General features: G+C 40.8%; 2 protein-coding genes across 4 annotated transcripts in view; one reads left to right on the top strand and one right to left on the bottom strand.

The window, feature by feature from the left end:
• Positions 1-9,994, bottom strand: part of FABP6 (fatty acid binding protein 6) — a 33,846-nt gene extending 23,852 nt beyond the window's left edge. Inside the window, exon 1 of the mRNA XM_039343410.1 lies at positions 9,937-9,994. The gene's annotated coding sequence lies outside the window, so the exon portion shown is untranslated. The remainder of the gene's footprint in view (positions 1-9,936) is intronic.
• Positions 9,995-10,090: 96 nt separating this feature from the next.
• PWWP2A (PWWP domain containing 2A) overlaps positions 10,091-19,033 on the top strand; it is a 27,211-nt gene continuing 18,268 nt past the window's right edge. For all 3 annotated transcript variants that reach the window (XM_039343299.1, XM_039343289.1, XM_039343279.1), the window contains exon 1: positions 10,091-10,876. In XM_039343299.1, coding sequence (XP_039199233.1) covers positions 10,209-10,876 — 668 coding nt within the window. In that variant the 5' untranslated portion in view covers positions 10,091-10,208. The remainder of the gene's footprint in view (positions 10,877-19,033) is intronic.

Here is a 19,033-nt window from a genome sequence, read left to right as displayed (position 1 = left end):
GGGAGTTGAAGTCCACAAGTCTTAAAATTGCCAAGGTTGAGAACCCCTGATCTAGATTGAGATATGAGCCTATACAGTAATTGAAGCAGCAGCTTCAAAAATCATTAAGAGGCCTCTAACGAACGATTAGCAGAATCAGGTTGGTTAGTGGTTAAGGCATCGGGCTGGAAAGCAGAAGACTTAGGCCCAAGGGCAGCTGGGTGATCTTGAATCAGTCACTCTCTCTTCGAGTGGCCACCAAGAATCAAACACTGATTCAAAAGCATGAAAAATAAGATAACAAGACAAACTATATAACATTGAAAGAACTGTTATCATTCTGAATCAGCCTAGAAGCCAGAGAGTATTGCTCCATCATGGCCATCACCCAAAATAAATGTAGTGCAATTAAATAATAGGTTGCATAAAATGATAAAAAAATATAACTATGATGATCGCCAGCCCAAAGGAACAGCTGACACTGGATCAGAGATGTTTTCTTTTTATCTTCACAGAGGGGAGTCTGAGCCGGGTTTGGAAAATATGGAGAGAAGCCAAGGCTGGGAAGCCGGAAGAGAAGTCCTTTTGTGCAGCAAGTCTCACTTCCTCAGTCTTTGATGAATAGGGGTATTCTGCGGTAGAGGCTGCTGGACCAGGCCTGAAAGAGCAAAGACCTGAGGTTTCACTCTCTTCCAGAAATACACAAAGGCTGTTCAGCACTGATGATTTCCCCATCCATCTTAGCCATTTTCAGTTGCTAATCAACCCCATTCTCCTGCTTCACACCCAGGGTGAACAGGCCCACTGTTGTGAATCACGACTGTCACTCTAGAGGGACTTGATAGCGGATGCTGCATTTTATCCTGAAGATGTGTTTGTAGAAACAAACCAGATGTATCCCTAGGAGCAAACTGAGCATATGTTTGTGGCAATTCACTATTTCTTTATCATTTATATCACCAAGCCCGGCAAAGAAAGAGCAACAGGAAAAGAGAGTGCTTGTTTCCAACATTTCAACCTCTTGCTTACAAAGTTTTGTACTCAGTCTGGTTTTAAAAGTTTTATTTTTACTTGGGCAGCATTATATTACATCACTTTTATTTGCACATGGGTATATTCCAAGCAAAATTTGCTTGTGACTTTTCATTTTTCAGACAGTGTAATAATGCATCATCTAACACAGTGGTTCTTAACCTTTTTAATGCCGCGACCCCCAACCAGTCGTAAGTCGAGGACTACTCAACCGGTCGTAAGTCGAGGACTATTCAACTGGTGCAGCACTCTTTGCAGAATGGGACTTTTGGCGGGCTCAGCAGGGCAGAGACAGCCTGGACAATTCCTATTGGCTTTTGAAAGCCAATAGAATTAGACTCTATTCAAGAGAGTCTATTCTATTGGCTTTCAAAAGCCAATAGAATAAAAGGGAGTAGCACAGCTAAGGAAAAGGGGGAAAACATGGCGGACTGCGTTGTTTGGCGACCCCTGTGAAATGGCCGTTCGACCCCAAATGGGATCCCGACCCACAGGTTGAGAACCACTGATCTAAGACGAGCCTCTTCACCAGCCTCCAGTTTGATTATTTTCCTGTGAGAATTCAGGAAGAAAATAAATGTTTTTCAATGAGAACAATGAACCGTTTTCATTTGATGTTTGGAATTTTAAAAGACAAGAGCTTTGTTAACTGTTACTCCTGACCACTTTTAAAACAGCCACCAGGAAATGTAAATATAGCCACCCAATCTTTATCAAATGCTAGGGGCATCCATAGGATCAGTGAAAAAAAACCAAGATAGTGGTCATGACAAAGAGATTGGTGTTCTGCCTGGATTTTTTTTTTCATGTGATACATGTAATAAACAAGCAGAATTTCAATCACTTTTGATTTTTTTGATCATATATCAAAGACATCACTGAAGACAATTTGTCAAATAATTAGATTCAGAGCCATATAGGGCTTTAAAAATTATAATCAGCATCAAAATTATAATCAGCATACCCAGAAGTTGACTGGAAACCAGTGCAGTTCCCAAACAGTGACATCATCCAAGAATATATTTAACTGCCTGGGCCATTCATTCTGTAGTAGCTGTAGCTTCCAAATGCTCTTCCACAACAGCCACATTTATAGCTCATTACTGCAATCCCATGGCTGTGAAAGTTGGACCATAAGAAAGGCTGAGCGCCAAAGAATTGAGGCCTTTGAACTATGATGCTGGAGAAGACTCATGTGAGTCCCCTGGACTGCAAGATGATCAAACCGGTCAGTCCTAGAGGAAATCAACACTGACTGCTCTTTAGAAGGCCAGATCCTGAAGTTGAAACTCAATTATTTTGGCCACCTAATGAGAAGGAAGGACTCACTGGAGAAGAGCCTAATGCTGGGAAAGATTGAGGGCAATAGAAGAAGGGGACGACAGAGAATGAGGTGGGTGGATGGAGTCGCTGAAGCAATAGGGGTAAGCTTAAATGGACTCCAGAAGATGGTAGAGGACAGGAAGGCCTGGAGGAACGTTGCCCATGGGGTCGCGATGGGTCGGACATGACTTCGCAACTAACAACAACAACTGAAATCCCAATGGGAAGGACTAGGAAACACTGTAAGTGATTGTGAAACCTCCCAGTTCAGGAATAGATGCAATTGGTGTATACATTACAGCTGTGCAAAAGCTCTCCTAGCCAGAATTGTAGGAATTGTAAATCTAAAGGAGCCCTCAAACTGCAGCCACTTCTGAATGAGGAAGTACAATCCCAGAACCAAAGATGAACTTTCCTTGGAATCCATAAACCTAAAGCTACTCTTCTTGGAAAGATTCATTCATAGTCTTTCCTATCCAAACCTGATAAACTCCATGCTCTAGATCAACATTTCCACATCACCACCACTTCAGCCCAGTGACAAGATTGGGTATCATTAGCAGGTTGATGATACTGAACCCAACGCCAATGGATGACCTACCCCAGCATTTTCATATAGCTTAAAATAGAATGGAGAAACTCATGAAGCCTCCACAAAGTAGAAATCTCCAGGAGGATATCTTGTCTCCAATGGAACTAACTTCGGTATGGAGAATCATAGCAGATGGTCTCTTGGAGATGGTTCAGAAGAATATCATGGTAAATAGTATGAGAGACCGAGGGTCACCATGGTGGTGTAACCCACTGCCTGTTAGCCCCAAAAACCCAGGTGGCAGATTTCTGAGAAAAGAACATTTCTGCACTCCTTTCTGCTTAGTAACCAAACTATTCCAGATTACATTTGGATTTCTGCTGATAGAAAGAAGACTACACAGCCAAGAAACATGCTGCTCCAGACCTAGGGCAATTGAAATGTAACAAAGAGTCCCCAGAGAAAAGTCCAACTAGAAAACTCACAATTAAAAGCTGGCTCTCTACAAGCAATCGCAATGTACTTAGACCTGCTACAACGTGTACATTATTTTCCTCAAAGGTCTCAGGCTAGTAAGCTAGCACTGCTAGTAAGCTCAGGCTTCTGCAAGACAGACAAGACAAACTCCAGTGCCAGAAGACAGGCTAATCAGCCTTTCAGGACTTGAAATAAATCCTCAGCTACAAAGATCTGTAACTCAGCCATAGTCCCTCATTTCTTACCCACTAAACCAGAGGGCTCTGCAACTCTTCTTTAGCACTCCACACACTGTATTCTAACATTATTTCCTCTCAGCTGGGAAACATATCTGCATGCTTACCCACTGATATCCCAAGCATGAGGCAGGACATACTCTACGCCCTAAAATGTTTCTGGTATTCATCCTATAAATTAACTTGCAAATCCAACAATTTGACTTGCTCAGTTTTACTATATTACATAGGCTAAACCCCAGCACAGTTTATCTTCCTACCTTGATTATTGAACACTTAAATTATCTATTGCTAATGTTCAATTCAAAGCAAATGAATTTGCCCAGTTTCAAAAACTATTAAACTGAGCTTATTTATAAAAAAAACAAATATATACCAAAAGTTTATCACACAATAAAACTTCTGAAATAGAAATGGATTTGACAGTGTACATAGAACTGTGTATATTTGGGGGGCTTTTATCTTTATAGTCCAGATCTTAGAAATCTATCCAATCACACAAGCACAAAGATACAACTGAAATCAAATTAAAGTAGACAACGTGGATAACCTGTCTTGTATCACAAAGCAATATCCAACCAAACTAGCACAAAGGCATGCACAAACTTTAGAGTTTTCAGGGAGCATCTACCCTCATCAGTCTACAATTTCTGCCTTAAAATTGATTTTGAAAAGATTGCATCAGCTGAAGCACCTTTCCTAATTTTTGGAATTTTTCCTTGGTTTTCCATTTTTTTGCTACCATCTGTATAATGAAGATCTCCCCTGAACCTTGCACACTTTGTTTTTGATTTGCTCTGATCATAGTATTCCCAAACTCCCCAAAAGACCTTCAGGAAGCCAGCACTGACAGACAAGCCTAATGAAATGATGTCCATCAATCCATTAGATCAGGAAGTGACTGAAGCACTAAACAACAAATGAGACTGTTCTGCAGGGACACTGATTTCTTTTTCTCATGGACCAATGCGGCTATCATGATGGTTTCAATACTACTCTGTAAACGGCTTGGCCTGCCAAGCAAATGTTACAAAACATAAGACTTCTGCCAAGAAGAGGAGAAAGTAGCCCACAAAGGACTTACGTTTCTAATCATGCAAATTGACCGAATTGCAGGAAATAAATCTGCTGATTAAGGCAGGTTGTAAAGAGTGCCAAGAGCTATTGCTCATGCTAGGAGTGGAATAAAGGAAGTAGAAGAGGAGAGAGGTTCTATAAGTGCCCTACATTTTTTAAAGGCTTCCCCCACCTATTAATTGCCCTACTCCCAACATTGTACCCTGTAATTCCTAGAATTCCTAGCAGGAATGATAGGCTGTGGTAAATCCAAAATGTTTAGATTGTATTCGATAATTTGATGTAAAGCAGAACACAGTTGCTGAAGAATTCATTTTCAACATGAAAATCTACCATTGTGTTATCAAGTGTTTCTTAATGCAAGCATTTCTCCTTAGTCCATGGGCACTCGCCTATCAAAGGAGAAGCTTGTCCTGCTTCTTCTCCCACTGAGAGAGAGAGAGAGAGGGAGGGAGGGAGAGAGAGAGAGAGAGAGAGAGAGAGATGGGGTGGGCTCCCCTTCTCACCCTTTTCGTAATGATATGACAGCTATATCATTTTATTGACTTCCTTCCTTCCTTCCTTCCTTCCTTCCTTCCTTCCGGGATGTCTTCTACAGCAAAAATACTGTACCAGTATTAGCAATAATAAAGTCTGTCGTCTTATGGAAAATACTTTTTTTACTTTCAACCCTTCCACAATAACACTGCAGATGTTTTCATACCAAGTAAAAGGCTACACAGCTACACAGGGTTTTTTTCTGGGCCAAGGGAAAACTATCATGAATATGACTCACATAATTCTTCAGTACATTTATATTTCATAGTACAAAACTCCACAAGAACTGCTTATCAGTCAACCTCACACAAATGAGGGCAGGAACTCATTATCCTGGAACAATATTAACCTTGGTGTGGCACATTAAATAATAGCACTTTTTCCATGTAAGCCATGTGGACTGGCTCTCTTTCCATTAAAGACACAGAATATATTCACATAAGTGCATTTTCTTAAGAGTCATCTGCCAGTATATTTATTTTTAGTTAACTCAAATCCAGTCATAACCTCAAAGCTTATGTTAGAATACATCTGGCTTGATTAGTTCTGATATTAGTTCTGATATTGGGTCAACTCAGACAACTGTAACTTGTAAACCATTAGATATAGCACGTGTGCTGGGAATTCAGCCATTTGTGATTAATTCAATGTATTAAGGTTAAGCACACTACAGCTTTATATGACATGCAAACTTGTTCTCAGTTGGCTCTCTTATTATTTTGCCAATTCTTTTATTTATGATTCAGGATATTTCCTTTTTTTCAGTCTATATAGAGACAGACACAAAACAATAGATTAGGAAACAGGCATCATGCATAGCCTTAGCACAAAGGTTAATAAATAGATGTGTCCTGTGACCTAAGCATCATGATTTATAAAATTTATAATTTAAGATGTATAAACCTATCAAATTGTGGCTCATTCGTGTTTTTAATTTTTAAAAAATATATTTATATCATACCTTTCATTCAGGATTTCAAGCACTGCTTTCAATTTTTTCCCAAAACAGCAAAGTCACCATATAAGTTCTGTCAAGCTAAGAAGAGAGCTCAACCTGGGTCTCCCCACTCCTAGTGAATAATGACTTCCTAAACGTATCCACTGCTGCTTGATTTAAGGGGTATTCCACTTTCCAACAAATCTTACTTGGATTCAAATCCTTTCAGGCATTCAACAGATGAAACCACAGAGATACTTCAGTGCATTGTTAATAAAGGCTGATTGAAAAGTTGACAACCCTATTTCCATCTTAATAAGGTTGAAAAGCACCTAGCTACATTTGCAAGCCTTCAGAGATAATTTGCATTAGACAAAGTACTTGCCAACCAAATGCATGCAAGATATAAGGTCAGGCATAAGAGGGTGACATTCATTTATCACTGCACCTTGCATGATCCAAATTAACCCTTTGGGAAGTATGAAAAAATATATATATCTGCATGATTGGCATACAGAAAAAACATCCTCTGGAAAAGGGGGCTCAAATTATGTAATTCCATATTGTGGCATTGTGTATTGTGTAGGTGCACCCACCATAAATCATTCAGGTATAAAAAAAGGTTCTTCTTGAGTTGTGCAGTAGGTTGCTGTTGTGGGAAAAATAGGAGGAGGAAGGAGTATTAGGTATGTTTGCCGCTTTGAGTTATTTATAAAAAATAATAAAGCGATAAAAATCTAAACAAATAAATTATTCTTTAAAGCTGTTGCAAATTATTAATGCTATGTTTGCACGAAGTAGTTTGGTGTAAAGTTAGTCACTAGCCCCTGTCACAGTCTAGTACCCAGCAATCCCGACAGTTTCTCATCCAGTTCTAATCTAATCAGATACTGCTTAATCAGCTCAATCAACAGCTGTCACTGCTAACAATGCAGAACCTCCCACAACAGCAAAAAGTGGTAGTATAATATGGACTTAGAGAACGTGGTTGGAGGTGGATCTTAGGGTCATGCCCCTACCCAGCTATGGACATCATGGGGCTATGTGGGGCAGTTTTTTTTTTTCAGCTCAACCTTGTACAGGTAATCCTCAACTTGAGCCCAAAATTTCCATTGTTGAGCAAGACTGTTGTTAAGTGAATATTGTCCCATTTTATGACCTTTCTTGCCACAGTTGTTAAGTGAATCCTGGCAGTTGTTAACACGTTTGTAAGGTAAATCTGGCTTCCCCATTGATTTTGCTTGTCAGAAAGTCACCAAAGGTGATCACTTGATCCCGGGACACTGCAACTGTCATAAGTATGAGTCAGTTGCCAAACCTCTGAATGTTGATCACGTGACCCTACGGATGCTGCAGCAGTCATTATATCACTAGAGAATTATATATTGAGACTAGTTTCTATAGTAATCAGCTCCAGGCTCTTGGATCACGAGGCCCTAACAGCAAAAAATACCTGGCTGCAAAAATCTGGATGAACATCCAATTTAACAGTACAGGACCACCCCAGATCCTATTAGTTTATATCAACCAATTAAAATTAAATCCACAAAATGCATCCAATTATTTTAATACAGAAGAGAATATACTGTACAATGATAAAGATAGGTATCTTTTTATCATAATAGTAAAAAATTACCTAAGAGGAGGGATTACTGTCATTAGCTTAATTTGGACCAATAAGAAATTAAAATTACATTTCAAAACAAATTTCTAAAGAGTTGTAATTTTTTAAACTTGTCATTAGAGGTTTGAGATAAACCCATCAGAAATAGGGCAATTTTCCCCCTAAATTTTTCTTAATATTGATGTTTACTTCCCCTAGTAATTACCTCTTTCAATTGAATAAGCATGTTGAAATATGAAGGTAGCAGTTAAATTCTTCTACAGCTATTTTCTCTCAGTATCTAAGGAAGTCTTTTTATTCATCTGAATTAAGTGTGTTCAAGAATGAGTTATGAAGGATATGTGCCAAAGAAATATAGTATTCGACACAATGCTTTATTACATTGGACTCAAGTCTAAAAAACATATTTAATTTCAGTTAAAATGAAGAGGACCAGCAATAGCTATTTCATTCCTATAACCATCTACTGTGAATTGACCTTACAAGACCCCATCAAACATTCACTGCACAATAGTTGTGCAGTCACTTAACAAGTCAAAGTGCTCCCTTTGGTTTTAATCCTTTCCTTCTTTTCATGAAAAGAATAAAATTCAAGGCATTCATCTCCCAAAGGTCTGAGGCCTTCCTAAATCTAGCAAATTCCCTTATTTTGTAAACGATTCCCCTCTCCAACTTTCCAAAATTTCAAACGATATTGTGAATAAAATAATTTACATCATGACTGAGGCAGAATCAATTATTTTCATTGGCTGACTCTGTTACAATGAATAGATTGACTGTCTGCCATTGATTGTAAACCCAGATATAATACCTGTATTTAACTGCTGAATTACATGATATTCTCAGCATTTGGTGCTCAATCCTCTAATTTATACAGTATATGTGTTTATGAGCTCTCTCTTGCACAACACTGGAGGTTTTTAAGAAGAGATTGGACAACCTCAGGTCTCCTCCCTGAGCAGGTGGTTGGCCTAGAAGACCTCCAACTCTGTTATTCTGAATTTTTGTTTGGCTCAATACCTCTAATTCAGTGGTTCTCAACGTTTGTGTGACGGCGACCCCAGTCACACAAACGTTCTGCGCATGCGCGGCGCTGTGCGCATGGGGCAGGGCCGCGCATGCACAGTGCGCATGCACCCATGCGCGGTGTGCATGCGCCCCCGTGCACGGTGCACATGCACGGGACCGCCCCATGCACGGTGCGCATGCGCGGCGCCGCCCCCTGGGGGGAGAAAATGGCTGATCGCCTTCTTTGGCAACCCCCGAAAAATGGTCGATCGACCCCAAATGGGGTCGCGACCCATAGGTTGAGAACCGCTGCTCTAATTAGTTGCAAATCAAGTTTGCATACAATTGAAATATCCTTCTTTAAGGCTGCTTTTTTGGGTGGGAGGGCTTGGACTTAATATCTGACTCATTTGAACCCCAACGATTCCTTATTGATAGAGGTGATTCCTAAAAATATATCTACAAAAATGTAGCTGCATACTGACACAGATGTATCTTGCAAAATGAGAACTTATATAGCACATCTGATATGCTGCAATTGGGATCCAACTAAGTGTGCAAATGATTCCACACATTCAAGATTTTGCATTTGTTTTCAAAGAGTAATTCTCCAGGCCTTCTAACATTGTAGGAGAGCCATGGTGTACTCAAAGGTGAACTTTCCATTCAGTTAAATTGAGCACTCCTAAGTCCAGGCGCAGCGCTTTCCATTCTTATCCCGGTTCCCACCCTCTCCTTTTCCAAGACGACCCATGGGCCTCGCTAAGGTTTTTCTCTCCCCGCCCTCAATTTCCTTCTCTGGGTTTCTAGGGCCGGTATGGCTAACGCTACGCAGAGCGATTTCCATGTGTTCGTCCGAGAAACTATAAGCATAGGTTCAGGCTCCCTCCCACCCTGGAAGTTCGAGCTTCCTACAACGCTGTGCTTTTTTTGACTGTTGCAGTCCCTAAGCCCGAGTGCCAGAGAATGGGAAAAATCCTTCCCTGCTCCTTCATACGACCTCACTCTTGCGCAGCCCCGCAGGGGGGAGGAAAGGGCAAAGATCAGGGTTTCTAGCTTGCTCTAAAACCTACATTTCACTAGACATCTTGCAAAGCCAATGAGACGCTTCCGCGAGAGGGGGCGGGCTTTTCTCCCCCCCTCCCCACAAATAGAAAAAGAGCTGCTCATTAACCTGCCCCCTTTTGATCTTTGTCGACACAGATACCGGGATCTCCGCCCTCTTTTTCCTCTTCCTGCCCTCAACGTCAACGTTTCCTCCCCAAACCAATGGGAAGTTACATCTGCGCTTGATGGGTCTTTGCCGCTCCCAATAGGAGCTGGGGATCGGGAAGATCCCTGCCTCCCCAATAGGCGGCGTCCCCCCTCCTAGCCAGGCGGGGGAAGAAGGCCACGGTTATCGATCCTGCTGCTGGTTAGAGGGAGGAGGAAGCGACACCAGAGAAAATGGCGGCCGTGGCTGCGACTGCGGCGGTGCCGGGTGATGGGGGAGCTGGCGAGGTCGAGCCCATGCCAGGCAGCGAAGCCGGCGCAGACGCGCTCCCTGCCGGCACGCAGGCTGCCGTGGAGTCGGCGGTGCTCGACGCCAGGGAGGATCCCGAGCCAGCTCCGGGCGGAGAGGCTCAACAGCCGCCGTCGCCGCCCAAGAGCCCAGCGGGGACCCGAGACCTGCCGCAGGCCCAGCCCAACCCGGGCCCCGTGGGCGAGCTTCTTCAGCCTCGCTCGCTCACGGCGACCCTCTCCGGCCATTCTGAAAAGGAGGAGGCAGACGAGCAGCCCCCGCAGCCCGCCTTGCCGCTGGTACCTCCGCTGCTGCTTGCAGCTGGGGGCCCCGCGGGGCCGGAGCCCGGGGAGGAGCCGCCCCGGCCGGAGGAGGAGGAGCCGGATGCTGCCGTCGCCGCCGCCGCCAGTACCACCACAAGCGTTGCAAAGCAACCGGAGCTTTCGGTGACTGTGGAGCCGGTGGCTGCCGGTGCAGCGGGGGAGGAGACGCTGTTGCTGCCGGGCTCAGAGGTGCTGGTCACCCTGGATCACATCATTGAGGATGCGCTGGTGGTGTCGTTCCGATTCGGGGAGAAGCTTTTCTCCGGGGTCCTCATGGATCTCTCCAAAAGGTGAGCGAGCCTGCCCGACCGCGCCCTGGCGCTCTAGTCCTCCCTCTCCCACCGGACCTCCGGGGTGTTGAAAGGAGACGCATCTGCCGCTGCCCGGAGTGGCTTTGGACTCTTCTAACACTCTGCTGCTGCCTCCCCCCCTCCCCCAGTCTCTGCCGAGTCCAGGCCTTTATCGCCTCCTGGGTGGCTGCACAGAAAGGTGGGGCGAGTCATGAGGTGCAGGGCTTTATGGCTCCGCAAAGGGGGCGCGAGTGGCCTTTCAGTGAGCCTCGTGGCCAGACTCGGAGCCAGGAAGGCCTCCCTTTCCCACCTCAATTACTACTAGCCTTTGCTGACTTTTCATCCTTCGCTTAGTAGTGTTAAGATTCATTCACTCCCAGTTTTTGCTTTTTCTTTAAGCAAAGTAGTGGTCTGTAAAAGAAGGGCTGGAGGGTTGCTATGCATCCCACATGGACTGGGTGTACAATTTTCCTGATGCCTCAGCTTAAGAGGATACTGGTATGTTGTAGTTGTGCCCACCCCCCCAAAAAAGTCCGCTCACCAAACAATATACATTTGTCCTACCTTATTGCTATAGATATTTCAGCGTTCCTTCATTGGGTTATCCTTTCTTCCTAGCTTTAGAGTACTGGCAGAAATGATCAGTTTTGAGGGAAAACTGATAGAACGTCTCTCTTGATACAGGCATACGTATTTGAAAGCTACTGTGTATATAGCTTTCCTTCTTGCAGGCAGAATGAAAACTGCACTTATTTGTATATTGCAAAGTAACTTATTCTGGCACAAGCATTAATTTTTCTGGTTTTGAAGAACTTGCATCAGAGCATTCTGTGAAACACCCTTTAATCGAGTTCATTAGGTAAAGGTATATTTGTAAACATTCCCAGTATCATCTACATTATAGCTTCTTTGGAAAAGATTTCTAATTTTTACATGCATGCTCAACTGTATAAAGAAAATACATGGCACTGGAGGAAGCATCTTTTTTGTCTTTTCCACAGTATACTTGATTAAGGAAAACCAGTCAAATGCATTCCTATTAGTAAGGCTGAGCCTGTTCCCTTATTTACAAAGAAGCAAAAAAAGATTGTACTTTTAAATCTTCATCTTATGAATCTGAGGTCATACAGCAGGATTTCTGAGAACTTTGGTCCGTGCATCAATCTTTCAATTCTGAAGAGGAAGATGAATACTGTCAATTTATACCATAAAGTTCTACATTTTTAAATTCATTATTGTGGGTTAAGTATTTCCAGGAACATTGTATAAGTCATTGATTTGATGCTTAAAATTGTATGTCCTGTAAAAGGAGCCTTATGAGATACAAAAGGGCTGGGAAACCTGAAACTTTAAAAAATGTAGGGAGAAACTTTGGCAATTGAAAAAGACAAAGCTATTGGGGCCAGTAGCCTTTTAAAATTGTAATACTGCAAATTAACAGAATGGTTAAGAGAATAACAAGATGGATGGTTTCAATTACAGTAGCAATAGGTGTACCCTTGGGAGTCCTTAAGAATCAGATTGGGGACACATCATCCTGGAGAAGGTCTGTTTATGTGGTTGCTAAGAGCCAACACTGACTTGATGGCATGTAATCGCTCTAGGATGCATTGTTTATATATCTAATATAACTATCTACCAAATTTCTGGTATATACTAAAATTGCCCGATAGGCATATAGAATTTTTGGTATTGGTTACTGTCTAATAGTGTATGACCATTTTTACTGCCTTACTTATAAACAAACATAGGTAATGCTATTTCTAACTCCTGCAGAGTACATAGTAAGCAGATTATAAAATGTAATTGTATTATAATTATGCAACACATGCAGCTATAGCAGGGGTGTCAAAACTGCCGGCCCGTGGGCCGGATGTGTCATGGCAAAACCATGCTCACCCCATTGCCGGCACTGGGAAAAAAGTTGCAATATGTCACAACACGTCACGTGACTTTGCGAGTTTGACACCCCTCAGCTATAGGAAGGCTAATTCTTGTAATATTTGAGAGACTGGTATAATGAATTTCCAATATACACATCTTCATAGTACACAAGGTATTTAAAGGATATATAGAACTGATCATGTACTGTCATAGATATTACCATATGTTTTCCGTGACAAATATACCACATATGCTTGCTCTCAAATTCTCAGGTCTGTCAGCCCATTGATGCTAGTGGGAGGGATATTCTGGCATTATCCATAGCAGTCTAGGACCTAATGTGCTTGTGTTTTTCCTTGATATATAGCCTTAATAGATCTGATAAAGTGTCTTACCTTACATTTTGTTTTGCAGGTATGATATTTGAACTATGCAGAACTGAAATAGGGTTGGAAAACAGAGTAACATCAGTGCTGTTGGTTTAGCTGGATAAAGTGAAATTCAATAAAACAAACAAAGTAACAGCAAGTTGTTTCACATATCAAGCATGTATACTGCATACCCTTAAACAGTGTTGTATTAGTAGCTTGTCTACTCTCTGATGTTTCTAGAACTATCATTAACATTCTTCTTTAACAAAAAATGGAAAACCGCCGCTTCTCTTGCATAGTTGATAAGCCATTTGATACAGGCATAGATAGAAGGTGTTACTGTTTCATTTACTTCAGTACTTCACAGTAGTGCTTTTTGAGCTTTTGTTATATAATAGATGGATGGATATACTCACACATACATATACAGTACACTCACTGGAGAAAAAGGATAGGGGAAGAAAAGAATGGGCATGCTGCTTTTAATCTGGTTGGCAAATTTGAAACATGTAGCTTCAAAGTAAAGCACAAAACACCCATTAGCAGCCTGGAAAGATTGCTTCCTACTCATTTTAGCTTTCTTATTTTGTGCACTTATTGGAAAATAAGTAGAGAATGCAGTATTCTTAGAAATAAACATTATGCTGAAAGAATCTTTTAAAATAGTGGTACAGAGCTGATGCTAAGAGAAGTGTTTGTGTCTTGGTGCATTTAGTTGCTAGGTGCCAGTGAAATCTGGAAATAGTTAACATAGAATACAGCTTTACAGTTCTATATAGTTTTATAAGAAAACATGACTAACGTTTAACATCTTCATGAAATGCATATGTTTAGTTAAAAATCAGTAATGTTAATGCAACTGTAACAGACATTGTTATAGGGCATCATTTTACAAAGCTAAGTTACAGACTTGCTTATCATGGTAGGTAAGGCTCTTTGGAATTTGAAGACTCTGTGCCTAACATTTATGTGGTTTATAAAATGATCTTGTTGAAATTAATCAGTAAAAATGACTTACATTTCAATGGTGATGATATCATTTAGAATGAGTATTGAATTAAGCTTCCTTTTTTGTCCATTGAGCTGGTTAGAATTTTTTAAAAAAAGTCTTTTGTTGTGATAAGAAAATTTCCCTGAGTGGAAGTCATAGTAAAGATTTGTGTTCAAAATGTGTTACGGTATAATGAGAAGTTGAGCAATTATTTGATAGCTGAAGCTGCAGTATGCTTGGCAGAGTAATGGGCAGAACTATGTGGCCTGTATCTGTGAGGTCAGGATTTTCTGATTTCATAATATTTCCTGAGTTTTCAGTAGGAAGTTTTAAGTTTTTCTTCAAAAAATTAAGCTCCATCATTTTTAAGCCTGCTTTGCAATTTTTATACATTACTTGCCTCAGACTGATAAGAAATTTATGTTGTCAATTTTTGACAATTGTACAGTTAATCCTTCTTACTGCAACAATTGAGACTAGAAGTTCAGTCACTAAGCAGTGTGGTTATTAAAGAAGGCATCACATAACTGGATTTTACAACCATTTTTACCCCTGTGGTTAAGCGAATCACTGTGGTTGTTAATACCGTGTTTCCCCAAAAGTAAGACCCTGTCTTTTTTTTTTCCTCCAAAAGAGGCACCGGTCTTATTTTTGGAGGAAGTCTTTTCCACTCATCTTGCCGCCGCGGCACCAACAGTCTCGCCCAGCCAGCCCGCTTCTTCTGCAGCCGAAGGAGTAATTTCATTCTGCAGCTGACGATGGAGCTCCGGCCTGCATTTCACTGTCAAGAGACCTTCTGGAAAGGCCTCTGCACCCGAGAACTGAGCTACGGATTGAATCTGTAGCTCGGTTCTCGGCTGCAGAGGTCTTCCGGAAAGGCTTCTGACAGCGAAATGTAGGCCGGCGGATGCTGCAGAAGAAGTGGGCCAGTGAGGAGAGGCAGGTGTTGATTCAAGAGAGGCCTGGTAAATGGGTGCAGGGCATGTGAGGCAGTTCCACACCCCCGCCCTAGCTTGATTTTTAGGTATGCGCCTCGCCCCAAAATTAGGGCTTATTTTGGGGGTAGGGCTTATATTAGGCCCACCCCTCAAAATCAAGCTAGGGCTTATTTTGGGGGTAGGGCTTATATTAGGCCCACCCCTCAAAATCAAGCTAGGGCTTATTTTCAGGGTAGGGCTTTACTTTCAGGGAAACATAGTAGCATCATACAGTTGTTTAGCAAATCCGGTTTCCCTCACCGACTTTGTGGAAAGCCATCTGGGAAGGCCACAAATGTTAATCATGTGACTGCAAGATGTGGTAATCATCATAAATGCAAGCTGGTTGACAAATTCCCAAATTGTAATCACAGGTTGGCTCAATAGTCATTACTTCAAGAATACATAAGCCACTTTTTTTGATACTGTTGTAACTTTTGACCCTTAGTTAACCGAATTGTCATAAATCAAGGCATATCTGTAGATGCATTCAGGGATATCAGATTAGAATTTTTATATATTATTACCATGATGATTAGGGTTAATATAATCAAAGAATGCTATAACACTGTCTTTGTGGAAGACTTTTTACCCACTTTGCCTTCTGGATATGTTCTCTTAAATCAGTTTGGGATGAAAAATGCTTTCTGCATGATTCAACCCAGCCTAACTATGTCCGGCCAATTGTATACATACTTTATAACATTATCATATAGGTAATTTTTATTTTCAGATATTTAAGTCTAGATATCAGATTTTAATGGCACAGTAAACCCTCAATTAAGAAGACATCTCATGCAATAGACCAAGCTGTCTTGATATTGCATGCTTCTGCATATATACAGAATTCCATTTACCAATTCTGTGCATATATATGATACATAAATATTCAAAGTCCCTTTTGAATGTAACAGACATTCTCCTTTAACAGGTAGTTCCCTCATCCCAAGTTCTTTACATAAGTGGCTATTACATAAAGTAGGGAAGTACTACATACTGCATGTATGTATGTACTGCATATATATTTTCAGCCGTAACTTTTTTGAGCTATCCATTTTGAACTAGTATGTGTATAATTTAGCATACTATGAATGTAGTAATTTCATACACGTGGTTGCTAGAATAACTCCATATTATCTTCCTTGAATTATATTACCCGTAAGGCTGTCTTTTTGTGACTTTCCTCTCATCTTTCAGATTGCTCTTTAGTGGTCATCTGAAACTTTGGTTTCATAAAGGGATTTTCTTGGGGCTGGAGGTATTAGCAGGCCAAAGGTTAACACAATCCAGGATGGGTCTGAATTAAAAATGAAACAACATACCTTAAAATTACTTTCTAGAACCCCCTGTAAGCAGGCAGTTGAGACTGCTACCAAAGGTAATCCTATCTCTTTCCCAGCAGCCCGCTATATGAGAAGAAAGAGAGCAAAAAAGAAAAGAGTATCAAAGACAAATGGTGGCCCTGCCTACCATTTGCTTCAGCCCTCTTAACATCTTAACATGCTACTTTTCCAAAGGTGGCCCTTCATAAAAATAAAGGTTGCCCATTTTACTTTAGAACATTGCCAGGATAGCAACCTGTCATGTGACTTTCATGACTGAATGTGAATAGGAATTATCTGGCTAAGATGATAACTCCAACATGGTTCCTGTCTGTCCAGATATTGTCACCTTTACTTCTCGCAGTCCTTTTAAGAGGTTCAATGATGAGGAATGCTTTTCTGTCCCTGAGCTACAGTAGACATGTTTTTTTCCTCTTGAATGTTTACAATTTTATACCACTATTTTTTAAATAAATGAATATACAAATAGTTACAGGATTGTGCTATAAAAGTATCATACAAAGAAATATTTAAGTATTCTCTCTCTTTTTTTTTTTTTTTTTTTGTAGGATCTTATGATCCTGAGGAAGAGCACAGATAAAGCTTGGATTCAGAGAGTAAAATATTAGGGAAGGCTAAGGAAAGACGTGGTAGCATGACCAGTCACAAAATATTAATTTACTGAGAGATTTGCATCATTATGATGCCCTCTGCTACTCCAGAAAGCCTGCTCTGGGACAGAGACGTAGCTACAAATAAAAAAATTGTATGTTGGAAGCTAGCACTTTTTAAAAAACATCAAGTGAAATAAAGTCTAGTGCGAATAAAAGTAAAATTTCTGTAGCCACAGGAACCATTAGGATAAATCTTTGGCCCTAAGCAAGCGGAGTTGGGACAAATAGTTATTTTACCAGATTTACTACAAGCCATGAAACAGCAGCTACTTTGCCACTCCTAAATATGGCTGTAGGAAAGAAGCAGGGAAAGGTATGTCTTGAATTATGGCAGCAATTCAAATGGATGAAAGAGAGGAGACCAGTTAGAGACTGGCAGAAGGAAAATTATGTTTGCATTTTTTTTGAAGTGTGTGTACATAAAACTAATATGGCAAGCTAAACTATTAACCTTGAATTCTATGAAAGAATCTTAAATACTTGAATTAATAATCTATGTTGCTGCATTGAATCCTGCTGGAAAATGTACATTGGCAGCAATTGGGACTCACTGTTCACAAGCTATTGTACTGTATGTTGATATAGATTTAAAAACCCGTAAGGCCTAGCATGTCATTTTCAGGTGTTAATTTCTCTAGCTCAGGAGTTCATAAAAGTAATTAATAGGCTATAATGTGCTTGATAGATGTCATCATAGAAAAGCCGAGTGAGTCTGATGGACTTGAAAAGAGCTAAAGTATAGATGAAATATAATCCAATATTTTATTTTCTCACAATTGTCAAGTGAGGAAAGGTGCAACATCAAATTAGAAGGTTAGCTAGAAAGCAGCTGAATCTAATCTAATGCTAGAAGAATAATTGATGCAATATGAAGCCTTAAGCCAGGGGATGTCAAACTGCCGGCTGGATGCATCACAAGTTAACCGCGCCCACCCCATTGCCGGCAATGGGGAAAAAGTTCTGATACGCCGTGTGACGTCATGTGACATCATGAGTCTCACATGTCTGCTTTAAGCCTTCTTGATTTCAATGAGAAAGTTAAATATACATATTTTTTTAGTTCTTGAACAGTGCTTGCTTGGTATTATTTAGATTGTGCTCAAGAGTTCAGTATATATTTTAATTTGGATTATATCTTCCATCATCACTGGTTATACTGGATTTAACTGATAGAAGTCTAAAAATGTTTGGGATGGGGAAACATTTTCAGTATCGGTCTTGAGATGTTGCAAATCAGCAGAACTTTCCCAGGGAAAAAAGTGTATGACAAATACAGTAAGACTTTTTAAAGGAGTTACTAGTTATGACTAGGCTGCCAAAATATTTGCAAAATAATAGGTAAGTTGAACACACAATACAAAAAATGCTGAGGTCCTAGAAAGAGTGCAGAGATCAGCAAAAAAGATAATAAGGGGTCTGGAAACTAAACCATATGATGAATGGCTAAAGGAATTATATAGTTTAGCCTATGAAGAGAAGGCTCAGGGGAGACATGATAGCGGTCTTCTTATACTTAAAGGACTGTCACAGGGAAGAGGGTGTCAATTTAATCTCCACAGCTGAGGGCAGATCAAGAAGCAATAGGTGAAAGCTGGTCAGAGGGAGATTTAACCAGGAAATAAGGAGAACTTTTCTGACAATGAAAATGGTTAATCAGTGGAACCTCTTGGCTCCTTGATTTGTGGGTGCTCCATCGTTGGGGATTTTCAAGAAAAGATTGGATAACCATTTGTAAAGATTCATGGGAGGGGGGAATGAATTGATATATGTAACATTTCCTAATAAAAATGAAGTCTTAAGTAGAAAATTACCTTTCTGTGAAATCATCTTAGGTGCAAAGGGAAGGTGCAAGAGGGCTTGTAAAGAGGACAAGTTGTGTGTGTGTGTGTCCTTGATAGCTGCAAAAATGCGAATCCCGGGCATAACACGATCTTCGGG

The sequence above is a fragment of the Crotalus tigris genome, unplaced genomic scaffold, assembly GCF_016545835.1.
Source record: "Crotalus tigris isolate CLP2741 ecotype Arizona unplaced genomic scaffold, ASM1654583v1 scf7180000017551.9496454, whole genome shotgun sequence".
Lineage (NCBI taxonomy): Eukaryota > Metazoa > Chordata > Lepidosauria > Squamata > Viperidae > Crotalus > Crotalus tigris.
The sequence above is the reverse complement of the archived record's forward strand: the minus strand, read 5'-3'. Positions and strand labels throughout refer to the sequence as shown.